The following is a 14,926-nucleotide window of genomic DNA, read 5'->3' as shown; positions in this document are numbered from 1 at the left end:
ACAGACACACACACACAGACACACACAGACACACACACACACACACAGACACACACACACACACACACACACAGACACACACACACACACACAGTCCCTCCAGGAGCGGTTCCAGGGCGGTGTCGGGGTCCCGCGGCCCCTCGGTCCCCGCCGTCCCCTCACGGCCGCCGCGGGTTTCCCTGCCCGCTGCTGCCCCCTGGCGGGCCGCGGCTGCTCCCGGCCGGCAGCGGGAGGAAAGCGAGATCGCCATCGGGCGAGTGACCGGGAAGGGCCCAGCCCGTCCCCGCAGCCCGCACACCGCCCGGCTGGGGGTACCTCCGGTGAGCCCCAACCTCCTATTTCTCCCGGCGGGAGCATCAGCGGATTCCTGCTCGTTAGAGCCCGCCTGGCTCTTCCAAGGCTGCGCTGCCCGGACCTAGGGAGAGGCTCTGGCTGAGATGCCCAGTGGAATAAAGAGAAGCCTGAAGGGCTGCAGCGCACAGGGGACTGTTTGGACAATCTTTCTGGAGCATTTAGTGCCCATGGAAGGGAGTCCCCCATCCTTTCCCAAAGAATGGGGCCCCTCCACAGAGTGGGAGCATCCCTCCCCCCACGGCCACCCACCCCCTGCCTGGGATGGGGTTCCCAGGAGCTGGGTCCCTGCACAGAATAGGAGCACCTCTTAATCCCACAGTTCCCAGGCTGCAATGAGAATGACTCCTCTAGCCAAGGGCAGGGGCACTTTCCATGAGACCTATTTGCTCCACGCCCCATCCAACCTGGCCTTGAACACCTCCAGGGATGGGGCAGCCACAGCTTCTCTGGGCAATCTGTAACAGGGTCTCACCACGCTCACAGGGAAGAATTTCTCCCTAAAAAGACATCTCTGATCCAAATGTATCAGCATCACTTACCATGGGAACAGAAATGTTCCTGGAAGTCAGATTCCCCAGTGGCTATACACACACTGGAGCAGATGCTCGGATGCTGGCTCTGGACCTCTCCAGTTCCTGGAAAACCATCTCCTGATGGCACTGTGGAAGACCACACACTAAGGTAACAGACCTTTGAGTGATCAGGCCAACGGTGGTTACATTCATCAGCATGAAGTTCACTTCCCTTCTGCATCTCTAAAAGACAAGTATCATGACACTCTTATTTTGTACACACACGACTGGTTTGTCTCCAGTTATGTGACTAGATAGCAGTGCTTTATTCACACCTGGGGGACTCCACATCCAGCATCTGTCCTAACCACAGCAGTCCCAACTACTTCACTGACACCATACACATCACTCTATTGGTAGAGCACAAAAAAATGATGCTTCGAGGCAAACTGTTACATGGTTATATTTATTGCATTGCAGTCCTAGCAATTTTAAATATAAACATTTATATCTGGAAAGCAGAATATTGCAAATTCAGTATTACCCAGTATGTTCATAGCAGCATCAGCTTCCTAAGACACAAAATATTTAGGAAGACAGAGAGGAATTACAAACGAGTTACACCCCCATTTATCACCATCTGATCCAAACACGAAACTGCAGCTGTGAAACAGATATTGAAGTCACCAAATGTGACCTTGAAGACATCAGTGATGTCAAGACTGAAGAGTGTTTTTGTACCTGATTCCCCACACAGTTTTTGTGTGACAAGGTGAGGTTAACTAACAGTCACAAGCCTGGAGAGGGCAGAGGGTTGATATATCTGCATTACCTGACAGAGAGACTTTTAATAACAACACTTGGCACTTTTATAGCATTTACCACTTCCCCAGATCCTTGCAAGACAGGCAAGGAGTGCTCTTGAATGTATTTCAGCTGTGGAGCATCAGGGCAAGGGATGGAAGCGACTTGCCAAGGCCATTCAGTGAGCAAGAGGCAGCAAAGAGAGCAGAATTTGTCAGCCCCTGACTTCCAGCCCCAAGTCAGTCTGGTGGCTCATGCTGCTCCTCTGTGGTTCCCTAAGGAAGTTTTACAGGTGACTGATTGGTTAACAAGTCCCAGTCCATGCAACTACAGTGGGTGTGTGCACCACTTGAAAAGAGGTCAACCCATCTACTCCCCTTGTAATGCCCACTTTAGTTCTAGGGAGACCAAATATTTCTCTCATCTTGTCCTCTCAGAATAATGTCTCAGCTGAAGACACCTTTACACAGTTGCACTTTGCTCTGAAGCAGTGGAAATCAGAAGCAATCACTTTAGGAGCAGCTTTCCTTTCTTTCTTGAGGGGGAGCACTGATCTTTAGAGAGGAAAAAAGGATGGATATGTTTTCGCACAAACTGATCAAACTACTTTTCATTCTAAATGAATACAAGACTGACTGAAAGTCTCAGGTGTACTAATTCTTTTTCAATAAAGTCATCCAAGTGTGCACCACAAAGCTAGAAGCCAGTAAGATAGTTACCCTGAAATATCAGAAGGCGTTTTCCTTCCCTGACAGGCCTTCACTTCCACCAGCTAAGAGCAAGAGCAGTTAACAGTGACATCTAAAAGGACTTGTAAACATCATGAGGCAAAGCATCTCTGCTATTTCCCCAGTAAAGTAGTCCTTTCTCCTGCACCCCCAGGAAGCCAACAAGGAAAACCAAGCCTCCATCCCGGCCTCAAAATGGCAAATTTGCTTAGTTCCTTCTTCCACTGGCTTTCCTCTGCAAAATGTTAGAGGCGGACTCAAATCTGTCAGTCATTATGGGTGGAGCCTGGCAGAGATTCCAGGGCCAGTTCAGGTGCTGTGAAGGGCTCGAAGCATAAGGGAGGCTGCACTCAAGAGCTGGGTCTGCATCCTCCCCTTCATCTACAGAGCTCAACTGCCCAGTGCTGGCTGGATTGTGCCCAAGGACACAGCTTAGAAAGCCCCTTCCCATGTCAAGGAGTTATCACCACCTGCATAATTCCTCTCCCCTCCTTTTTTGCCATATCCCATTTAACCCTAGTCTCTGCCAGTGTGAAGCCATTTCCCCTTGTCCTGTCACTCCAGGCCCTTGTAAATAGTCTCTATCTGTCTTTCTTGTAATCTCCCTTTTACTTGGTACTCGGAGGCTGCAACTGGGTCACCCCAAAGCTTCTCTTTTCCAGGCTGAACAATCCCAACTCTCTCAGCCTTTCCAGATTTGCAATACTTTAATTACTATCAGAATCTCACAAATTCTATAAAAACTTACTTTTCCAATACTATTTCTAGTCAGCAGCAGCCTTTCCTAATGTTCTAACAGACTGTCTCAGGATTCCTAGGAGTACAAACTTGAAACTTTTTAAGCCAATGTCAAGAAGCGAAAGCATGAACTGAAGTCGTTCTGGGCTGCAGATGCTGCAGACCTTAGCATTTATATTTTACACTCAGCAGTGCAGGCAGGAGAGAAAACATCCTCATATTAATTGGCAGTATTTGCAGTTATGCTCTGAGGCAGACACTGGCATGTACCTGAGCAGCTTCTCAGGCAAGAGCTGGCCTGGCTGAGGGAATCACTGCATCTCCTCTGAAAAGGTGCAGGACTCTGCCTTCCAATTTTATCCAGTGGCAGAGCTTGCAGTGTTGAGTTGGTGGTTATAACTCTGATCTGTTTAATCAAAGACAGGAAGTTTACCTGGAGATAAACATCTTCATGAACTCAGTGTTTTCAGTCCGCTGTCCCTGCTCCATTCTCCTTCAAGATTCTGGATGAAATCATTTCCACCTGTCTCATTTAGGTTAGTGCCAGTAAGAAACAGGGTGAGTGTGGGCAGCATGTTGGACAGAATGTCAAGTTCAATAAGAATTAGACATCTTTTTTTCTCTGCCTCTTTTTATCCTGCACACTCTTCACCCAGCGATTCACAGGTGCAAGTGGGTGACTGCAACAGCAAACTAGGAAAACCTAGTACTTTGTGAAGGAAAATAAATAAAAAAAATATTTTTTAAGTTTCAAAAAATCGGTTTACTCCAAAAAGTAATATTATCAAAGATAAATAATTCTTCTGACCAAATAATTACAAAAATCAAAGAGAACGGTATGAAAATCACGAATAGCCAAAGGCTCTCTAGACTCAAAACTGGGCAGGGTAACATGCCTTATGGAAGGGTAAAACCCAGTGGGCAGTCAGGCTTGTTCCTGCTGTGACACTGCCCTGCGGAGGGAATGCTGCAAAGGAAACAATGAATCCAAACACTGAAGGATAAGAAGCAGATGGAAGACAGCACTCAATGATTAATTCAGTAATCACCTGGGGGAGGACATGCTAAGTACCTCACTCTAGGTCAGAAAAAAACCTTCCAGGCAATTAATAAGCTGGACAAGTCAGTTGAGAGAAGGAACTAAACCCCCATTTTTTTACAAGCTCCTTTTTTTCCCTTTGGCCTTACCTTTTCTACTACCACAGCCTAAGAAATGTTTGATAAAAATGAAGCGCATGTGTAAAAACATTTCCTAAGACCTAATCCCAGAAATTAGAAATTATTTTAAAACTTTCTCAAATTATCCCAATGCTTCTTCGAAGTTATTGCAGAAAACTGCTCCCTGTAGTAACTGGGTACCTCACCCCAAACACACTTTAAGAACCACTGCTGAGCATCAGGCTGAGCAAAGTCCTAGAAATACAGGAGAGGTGGCAACCCGTGGATCCTTTCCAGGGACTTCTTCATATCTGCCCAAAGCTTTTCCACTCTCACCTTGCTCTCTGTTTCTTACTTTTCATTGATTTGCACAAAGACTTTGGTGTGTCTGTGCTCACAGCATCACTGCAGCAAGAGAGGAAGGGCTGGGAGCAAAAAAATATTTGAACAAAAATTTTATCTTGAGTTTGGAAAACAATAGAAAGAAACAACCAGAAACAATTTTTAAAAAACCAAACAAACCAAAGCTCATTTGTTTCCAAAGGTTGTTTTCTTTTTCTTTTTTTTTTTAAACAGATTTAGGAGAGTATTTCAGTGAGGTAGAAGAATTCCTTTCAGAACATGACATTCAATTTTATTTAAAGAGAAACATTATCTGAAGTATTGAACATGCAAGTGAAACCACACCTACAGGATCACTTGCTTCATCACAATCATGATGCTTGAAATAGACAAAATACATAAGATAGCATTTTAATAATGCATTTTTAAAAGATACAGTGCCAGAAAAGGTGGGAAAAGGAAGACATTTGGCAGATCTGAAGTTGTAGAAGAGGAAGCAGCAGTATTTAGGAAGCAGCTTGGAAATAATGAGAAAGGCGGACAGGAAAATAGGAAACAAATGAAGAACCAACAAATAATTCCTTAAATCTAAACTGGAAGAGAGAAGTTTAACCAACTTCACAGATGAGAGGAGGAACATTTTAATAATGAGGTAGTGCAAAAAAAGTAGATAAACTATAATCCTTAACCAGGTTTGCTCACCAAGGTGATGATTCTGGAAGAACAGGTCAGGGATGATATAAAAATCAAGGCACCAACTCAAGTCTAAGCACCAGCCTTTTTTGCAAAATGTTAACAAAGAAACTCCTTGATGTAAAGCAACAAACATCTGTAAGGTTTCAGGGAAAAATCTCTTATGAAAGGAAACACTGAGACTTCCAGCAGCAACTGAGAACTTGAGGAAGTGTCAGTCAACAAGGAAAGGCAGCAGTACCACAAAAATATTCACAGTAGTTGTATCTTAGTTAATGCACAAGGCAACATAAACTAGGCAGACAAACAGAATTAAGAATATGAGGTGAAGAAAAGCAAGAATTCAATGAGATGTCATTGTGTGTCAGCCTTTGGTCAAATATGAAGGAAAGAGGAGAGCTCAAAACCAGTGGCCTTTGGTACTAGTGGAAAAGGCAGAGAGGAGTGATGCCAAGCAGCTGAAATGAAAACAAAGCTGCGAGAAAACAGAGGGGAAAATCCTCACAAACAAAACATAAGGAAGAAAATATTCACTTGCAATAAAAGCTGCTGGGAAGTCAGGACCAAAGATAAACAGCTTGTTTCTAGCTTCACATATTTCTAGTAATTTGTGAGGGTTCTGGTTAGTACACAGAAAGCCAACCAGGAGAGGGTGCAGAAAGCCAGGGCAACAAGAACAGTCTTTTTAAACCAGAGTTTAGAATGTCCTGAGGAGACAAAGTACTGACAGGAGAAAGGGAAAAAAAAGAAAAAAAAGGGAGAAACTGCAGAGTCCATGAACACAAACAGTCAAGAAGGGAGGGGAAACAAGAATCTCCATGAGAAGAGTCTTTTCAGTGCCTAGTCTCAGTTCACAGAGGGATGGGATTACAGCAGTAAAGCAGTATTTCATAAGAAGCTGTAGAGAGTATTTATTTTTTTTTTCTTTTCTTTTTTACCCTTGATGAAACTATTTTGCCTCAACAGTACTTTTTATTCTGTCCCAGGCTGAACTTGGCTTTGAGCTCAGCAGCTGAGCTCATCAAGCCCCATGTCATGTGAAATGTTGACATAAGTTTCAGGCTCCCCCAGAGGCAAACAGCTGCTTTGTGTGTCCAGAATGCCTGCTAAATGATTTCTGTGATTTGCTCAAACACCACACATACCCCTAACGACCAAGCAAGCAGAATGCTGCATCTGCAGCAACAGAAATCCATGTCACCCACAGTACAGCCACTCAGTTTGAGAACTCAGGACATCTATATGCAATGTAAGTCCTGCTATGAAGCAATTTCCCAACTTCAGCTTAAACACACAGAGCTGCTGCAAAGCACAAGGCAGTTGAGATGAATACAGAATAGCAGCATGAGATCTCCTTTGACAACAAAGGGAAGAGACTACATAATGGAACAGTTACATTTACCCTCAAACTTCTGCACGTGGATTATTTGGAAAGCAGTTTATACCTACAGAACCCTGGCCTGATCTACAATAATTTAACAGCCTTGCTAAAATGAAACACTGATGAGTTGAGTCTGACTTCTATACTTCAAAACCTTTTCAGGCACTCTTCAAAGCTCAACTGGAGTTAGATGATGCATCCCTCACATGGACAGGAAAGACCCATGAAGATTCCTGCTCCATAAGAACGGCTGGAGACACAGCAGCTCTGGTTTCAACAGAGGGAGCCAGAAGGGCGTTTAAGTACAGGACGGGTGTGCTCAGCACAAACACACCTGAGAACAAACCAATCTTTGCCAGCTTCATTGTTACAATAAGTAGCAAATGGGTGAAATACAAAAGGATAGGTTTCCATCTGCATCCACAGCATTCACAGGTAAACTCCAAATAGGGAGGTCTCTGGATCAGCTACATCATCTGCTTGCTGGTGAGGCAGGACCAAAGTACAGCATTACAAAGAGAGCCTAAGCTTTGATGCTGGAAACAAGTTACAGTCCTGCCATCACTCACATTAAAAGAGCAGTTTACAATTAAGAGGTTTCCTATCTCACAGAGCATTACAGAGCTAACTATAGCAGAGGCCTGTAGCCAACAGCAGGATGTGACTCCTGTTTTATAAACTATTTCAAAATGACTGTCAGAATTACGTTTGGAAGATAGGACATCCATGTAACAGCAGCAGATAAAGTTGATTTCCTTAGCAATTTCCTCTTGATATTACTCAGAATGTGCAAAAGAGCATTTCTGATTTATTGCAGGTGCAGATCCTGTCCTCAAATGTGTGCCTCAAGTAGCTCCTGTAACAGAGTACACCGAAATTCTCTTCCAACCCTCTCTATTTAGCTTCTTTTTAAGAAACAGTGGGATCTGTTTCTTAACTCCCTCATACCACAGAAACAACTGCATTGCTGACCTTCGCCTGAGACCCCCAACTGGGATCTAAGGAGGCTGCTTTGGCATCAAGCCCAGGATGCTCAAGTTACAATTCTTTCCCCTGCCTTGTTGTGGCAATGGGAAACCAGCCATGGTACCATCCTACTCAATGACAACTCTAAATAACAATGGGAGCTGCAGCAGCAAGTCATGCTATCAAATAAATATGCTGACAAAGGCTCAGCCAAGTCAATGTGCTAAATGGACAAGCAAGACATTCTCTCCTCGAATAAAGATCTGGTTTATGTGGCGTGTGAACACCTGCTGATAATCCACCTTGGGCCGCCTTCTCCTCCGGGACTGGCTCCTTGCTCGGGCCCCACCAGCACTGGCCCCCTCTGTGTGGGCAGTCCTGCTGCCCACATCAGCTTCACTTCTGTCACCTGAGGTCTTCTTTTCTCCAGCTCTGACCGAGTGTTTCTGCCTCTCACGCTCCTCTTCTGCTCTCCCTCGTCCTGATCCAGCTTTCGAACTCAGCGTCTGAGAGTCATTTGTCAGGGCCAGCTCCTCTGAGACAGTCTTTGAGTCAGCTCCCTTTTTCCCCGAGGATTCCTGCAGCTTGAGTCTGTCAAACAGCTGTAAAAGGACATTTGTATCTATGACCACACTTGTAAAACAAGAGAGGCCACTTGTTCCACCCTTCTACATTGCATTTTCATCTACAATCCCAAATCAGAGCTCACAAGACACAGTGACAGATCTCCACCAGCAATAAAGACCATGCTTTCTTACCAAACAGTGACAGGTGAATGGGTCTCTTGCATGGTTGTGATTGTCTTAATGCGAGCACCAAGGAATTTAATTTGGGGAGCAAGAGTGTTACGTGGTAGCCTTTAACTTTGGTCAGGAGCAACAGATACACCAAGTTGCTCCTACAGCTCACTTTTTCCCATGCTCTTTTAATGTTGTCAGACAGTTTTAGAGAGATTTCTATCCTTGTGTCACGAATCCCTAAGATAAGGGGCCTCCAAAGGGTGCATACTGAAAAACTGAGGGATCTTTTGTGTTCCCTAAAACAAATTAAAAGATGACATGTGGGTATTCTGGGAGGTGAGCAGACCACAAACAACAGAAAAATAATAAAAGCTACAGCAGCAGACCCAAAGCACTGTATGAACTCATTAATCTAAGAATACATGGTGGTGAAACTGGAAAAGAAATTGCTTTTACTCTGGCAGCAGACAAGCTTTTACAAAATAATGACAAATGAGATTTTTGGTTAGCCTCTCTCTTCCCACCAACAGGATGGAAAGCCAACCCCTGTGAGAGTGAGCTAAAGGAACAAAGACAACTTGATTATTTTTAACTAATCTTTAAAAAAATGAAGGGTGGGATCTATCAGAAAACAGATTTAAATGGCAGGAATTTGAAAGCAAACTCCTGACAATGGAACAGTTTAAATGTTTTTGTGATGCTTCTCTGATGTTCAAAAGGCCCAGAGCTGTTGCCATTCAATGGGCACATCCCTGTCACATTTTTTTTCCCTTCATTGTCCATAAGTTCATCTATCATCTCTTCAGTTGTCAACGTGGTAAACAACTCTATTTGCAGCTGGATCCTAGAGAGTGGAGAGCTTTGGAGATCTTGGGCTTCACAGTACCCAGAATGGAAGCTCAAGTGGCCAAAGAGCTGTGTTGTTTCTCTGGCTGCAGACACAGGCTTGTGTCATTAGGAACATCAGTACCAGCGGGATGCTCTGCCATATCCCCTGGCAGGACAAATGTGGACCTGATCAGTCACAGGTGCAAAAAACACACAGAACAAATACATCAAAACCCACAGAGTGAGCTTCTAGAAGCTCAGCACATTACATTAAGCAGTGGCAGCAACTCTGATCTGATTCTAAAGTGGAGCTTTAGTAACACTGAACTACTAAAATACTTTCAGAAAGGTCAGAAAACGTTTTGGGTATTTCTTTTCTCAGTTCAAGTTATTTTAGAGTCTTCTGTAATAAAAGGAGGTAAAATATTTCAGATGCAAACATGGCTTCCCAATCAATGCTCCCCTTTCACACTTTGAAAAAGGAGATCCTAGTAAGAAAGAAAACAGGAGATGTCACCTACTCGGGTCAGTGAGAGCTGAGGCTCTGCATAGAAGGCTTTTCCCATTACTGGTTTCCTGTAAGTCTCATCCACATCTGTCAGGGCCTAGAAAAAGATAAAAGAAACAGAAAGATCAAACTTAAAATAAAACATGAAGCAGCTTTGGACCAGGTTTGTGTCAAAGCATTATGAAATTATATTCTGAGAGAAAATCCATCCCAGGAACAGGCTGTGCTTTGGAGCTGGTTTGTTAATCATCTAAATTGTACTGAGGTATAAAAGCAGCAGAAAAGTTCATTCTGCATTACTTGCAAAATCTCTGTGATCCTTGCCTGCAAAATCCTTCCTCCCTCCCCATTTCCAAACTTTTCACACCTCCAGGCTCACAAATATTTAATAGCTGCTCTTCCATCTACTGTCTTTAAGATCTTCACAAGGTAGAACACAGGGAAAAGCTTTTGTAACTGACAGCTCAGTGATGTTAGTGAAAGAAAACAGAAAAGCACCTACCACTACAGAAAGACTGGGTTTTGCAGAGAAAGCTTTGGAAGCTTCTGATATTCTTCATATTCCACCTTCCTGTGTTCTTATGCAAAACCTCTGAAGGTGCTGCAAACTGTTCAAAGCTTCTCTCTCACCTAAAACCTCTCTAAGATGGTTTGGCACCTCCCAGATGTACCAGTCCAACACCAAGCACCACTTACATCTCAAACCCAGCACTCAGTGCCAGAGCAAATAAGTTTGTGAACCACAAAAGCACATTAACCTTCTCCATATGTTATTTGCTTAAACCTGTTGCAAATTTCAAGTTTTCAATATAACAGTTACAAATCAAGGGCTGGAATAATAATTACCATATTCCAAAATTTGTCAAATGCAACCAAAAACCCTGTGCAGACTCCACGAAGCCCTTTGAAAGTGCGGATGTGAACATTGATTCTGACACCATCTCGGACACAGCGATGAAGTTCCCCCAGTGGGCTGCCTTCATGGACTAGAACAGAAAGAGAACATCATCAGTCTTCAACCAAACATACAGAATCATAGAACAGAATCATAGAATGACTTGGGTTAGAAAGGATCTTAAAGATCATCTTGTTACAATCCCCTGCCATGGGTAGGGACACCTTCCACTATCCCAGGTTGCTCAAAGCCCTTTCTGACCTGACCCTGGACACATCCAGGGATGGGGCAGCCACAGCTTCCCTGGGCACCCTGCGCCAGGGCCTCACCACCCTCACAGCCAAGAATTTCTCTCTAATATCTACCTAAACCTCCTCTTTTTCAGTCTGAAGCTATTCCCGCTTTTCCTGTCACTACATACTCTAGTAAGAACTCTCTCCTCAGTATCTATCTATCTAAAAGACATGTAGAAATCCACTCCATGTACAAGTATTGGCAGACCTTGGCACAACACTTGTGTTCATAACAATAGCAAAGAGAAGCCCCAAGCACTGTAACACACTGTGGTTGCCATTACCAGACCACCAAAACTCTTCTTACAGTGGGGACAGCCAAGACTTCAAAAATATGAAGGTTTTGCTTTACATAGCCCACAGCCAAATCAGCCTTAGCTGAAAATCTTTTTGCTACATTTCAAAAACATGCCAAGTAATCCTAACTGTAAATAAAAGTGGTTGAGAGGGAACAGAAAGCTCATGGGGGCAGAGTTAGCTCCACAGAAACGACAAATGCCTGGTTAAGGCCACCTCAGATTAGTTACGAGCTGTGAACAAAGAATCATAGCAGATGTGTTCCTTTTCTTTACAAGAGGATTTCTGAAACAATGAATGATTCAAAATCCTTCAATTTACTAAACTGGACCAGTTTAAACTGATGAAAATGTATTGTTTCAGCTAAGATTTCAGCAGCCAGCTGAACATCCTTCAAAGTCATACAAGTCTTTGGCAAAGAAATAAAATGATTCTAAGGAGCAGCCAGCAATTAAACCATGCTAAACCCCAGGACAATAATGCTTTTAACCAGGGCAAAAAGAGTTCAATAAAACATACAGCTTGCCTGGCTCACACAAGCCTTGTCTGTACACTAGAGATCACTGCAAGTGTAATTCATCTAGAGGGGTAGATATTATTTACAACTTCCACCCATGCCTTGGTACCCGTTTGCTTGTGCAAACACAGCCCCAGGACTGCTGTACAATTCCTACTAAGAGTCAGGGAAAAGACTTGGTCTAAAATCTCACACATTTCTTCATATTAATAAAATATGTGAGACAGAGATGATCTCTCACCTTGTGCCTTAGGGACTATGGATTCAAGACTTGATTTGCACACCAGAAAATGCTCCCTGTGAGTGCAAAGTGACTGTGTAAAACAGCTGATCTGCAGGACTCGGCTGCAGGGTAATTCATGGCCACAGCAGGGAAATCTAAATCAGTTTCCTCTGAATTAACCTAATCATATTTATTTTTTGAGATCCATTGTCTTCCTGCCAGCCCTCTCCAGCTGAATAACTGGAGGAAATTGGTTTCACACAGAGCAGAAGCTGTCTCAGCACCTCCCAGCCTTGCTTAGGGGGCCTTTCCATGAGTCTCTGTGTCTCCTTCAGCTGAACTGATAACAAACTTATGTTCGGGATTGACAGATCCATCACAGGAACTACAGATGACACCATCACAATATCAAATGGATGTTTTCAATCAGAAAACAGTATTTTTTCTAACCAACCCTGAGAATTTACATAATAATATAAAATCGAGGGTTTATTTTTTTACATTTCGAATTCTAATATTCCTTTTAAGTAGGGACATTATCTGCAACTTCTTACAAAATTCCACATACAACCCCTCTTTCCCACTACACCTCTGCCTCTCAGCACCCAGGAAAACACTACACAGCTCTACCAAATCTACACTCTGCCCACTTTTCCTTGCATGTGCTCCTCCATGGCAAACCTCCAGCTTCACCTGAGCAAAAGGGCAGAATGCATCATCCAAAAACCCTTCAACAACCTGACATTCTCGCAAAAAACAAAACCAGCAACGCAAGGCATTTATTTTTGGAACACACCTCCTCCGCAAGCACCAAGGGCTGTAATGAGCAGGCTCTGCACACAGCTGAATCTGCCTGTGCCTTCTGTGTTGTTAAGTACCAGCATTAACAATTTTTCAATAGACAGGGAAAAAAGTTACCTAGTTGGTACTCAAAATGCAACCCCTATTTGTATAAAATAAGCACATGCTTAATACCAAAACTCTGAAAAATGACCCAAAAACTACCGTAAGCAGAGGGCAAGTACCCCAAAAGGGTGAAAATAAAGATCCAAACTCTAGTTAAGTTCTTGTCCTCAGGGCAGACTCTATTAAGAGGCAAGATTAGAAAAACCACAAGAGAAAAGTCAGAACAGTTGAAATAACCTAGAACACTGTCAAACACCTTCCCACCTGCCCTGCACATGAGTTCCCTGCCCCTTGGTAAACTCAAAGAAATGATAAATCGCTCCTCCTGAACAGATCCAACACAGTCCAAGCTCCAAACACAGACCCACCTGTGCTGCAGACACCCCCCATTTACAGGGAAAGCACACAATTTTGGCTATAAATCACTCTTGAAACACCCCAGGCTGCTGAATAGCACTTTCTGTATCAGTTGTGCAAGTCTTCTTTGAGGTCCAGATATGGATGTGTGGATATTAAGTATGTGTTCTTAATGGTTCTTAATTTTTACAGGGTTGGGTTTTTTTAAATTTTCATCACAACCGCAGGCTGAAATGGTTTATATTAAAATCTGAAATCAGTATTTAAGATTAATCAGAATTTAAGTTTTCTGGAAATCCTGTGCAAACAGAACCTCTACATTTGTGCAGAGCCCTAAGTGTGACACTTAAGATCACGCAGTATCTATAGCAATGAACACACTGTGTTTTAGTGCCTAAGCAAGAAAAAGGTTTTGCCTTGGGCATTCAGAATTGGACATTTTGGGCCTTGCCTTTTTAGAAACAAAAAATTAAGGCGATGGTGAAAAGATAGTTGGATTCCAAAAAGAACCCCAGTATTTTCAATTAAGTACACTAAAGTTACATCTCACCTAACAGCAATGCCATTTGATTCTTGGTGTGGGGGCACAAGTAGCACCTCTTCATGTTTAGGAGATATTTATCCTGACTGCACGAATTGATTTTTACAAGAAATTTGTATCATCATCACAACTGATGAATTTAGCTATATCACAGCTATCTCACACCTCAACCCACTGTTCTGCCATCATGTTATCAGAAATGTCAGTATTTCTGCCTGCAGGATGTTTGGGTAGCAACAAGTAACAGCAGTGTGTTACAGACTCACCCGTGGTTATGATTTAACTACACCCTGGGCTGACTCAAATACCAGTCTTGGTTTAAAATAGTACTTTTGAGAACACAGCAGTGTCTCATCCCTTTTCTCCTTAAAACCAAGAGAATGTATGTAATTAACCAATTAACAGAGCAGGACATCACCACAACAAAGTCAGTGTCATCTCTGTGTGAGCAGCTCTGTGAAATGCTGTTCCTCATTCCTGCACACCATTTCAGAGAATCACGGAATGGTGTGGGTTGGGAGGAACCTTAAAGCCCATCTCGTTCTCATCACCCTGCCATGTGCAGGGACACCTTCCACTAAACCAGGCTGCTCCAAGCCCCGTCCAACCTGGCCTTGGACACTCCAGGGATGGGGCAGCCACAGCTGCTCTGGGCAACCTGTGCCAGTGCCTCTGCATCCAAGTGTCAAACCCCATCAAACCAAATCATTCCCCTCACACCACCCACCGCACCCCACTGTCACCTAATCCCTTCCGCCAGCCATCGCTCCCTTCTCACCCACAAACTCCATCCCCACACTACGCCGGGCCCAGCCGCAACCCTCGACTCACCTCAGCATGACCCCGGTCCCGGCCCGGCCCTCACACCCTCCGCCTCCCCCTCAGCCCTGGCTCCCCGCGCCCGCCCAGCCCCGGGGCCGCGCTGCCCGCGCCCTTACGGGGCATCCTGGTGAGGACATTGCGCGGTGCCCGTCGCCGCCGCCGCGTCGCCGTTCCGCCTTCAGCCGCCTCCTGCTCGGGGCCCGCGTTGACCATGAGGCTGCGGAGGCGCTGGATGCGCTCGGGGTCGGCGGCGGGCGGGCCCCGGCGGGACGCGCGGCTGGCGGGGGCACCGCGGCAGGCGGGGGCGGCGCGGCGGCCGCGCG

The 14,926-nt window shown here is 44.5% G+C and overlaps 1 protein-coding gene across 1 annotated transcript; it reads right to left on the bottom strand.

The window, feature by feature from the left end:
* Positions 1-1,313: 1,313 nt before the first annotated feature.
* LOC121657825 (U7 snRNA-associated Sm-like protein LSm11) lies at positions 1,314-14,915 on the bottom strand (the record flags this gene model as incomplete). The annotated part of the gene is made up of 4 exons (XM_042013959.1): positions 1,314-8,278; positions 9,766-9,849; positions 10,599-10,738; positions 14,720-14,915. Coding segments are annotated over 4 exons (807 nt in total), but the record flags the coding sequence as incomplete, so codon positions are not given.
* Between the last annotated feature and the right edge of the window lie 11 nt (positions 14,916-14,926).

This window comes from Corvus kubaryi, unplaced genomic scaffold (genome assembly GCF_017639235.1).
Source record: "Corvus kubaryi isolate FWS band 111438036 unplaced genomic scaffold, C.kubaryi_AGA036_p1.0 split1-37374, whole genome shotgun sequence".
NCBI lineage: Eukaryota > Metazoa > Chordata > Aves > Passeriformes > Corvidae > Corvus > Corvus kubaryi.
This window is presented reverse-complemented; position numbering and strand designations above follow the sequence as displayed.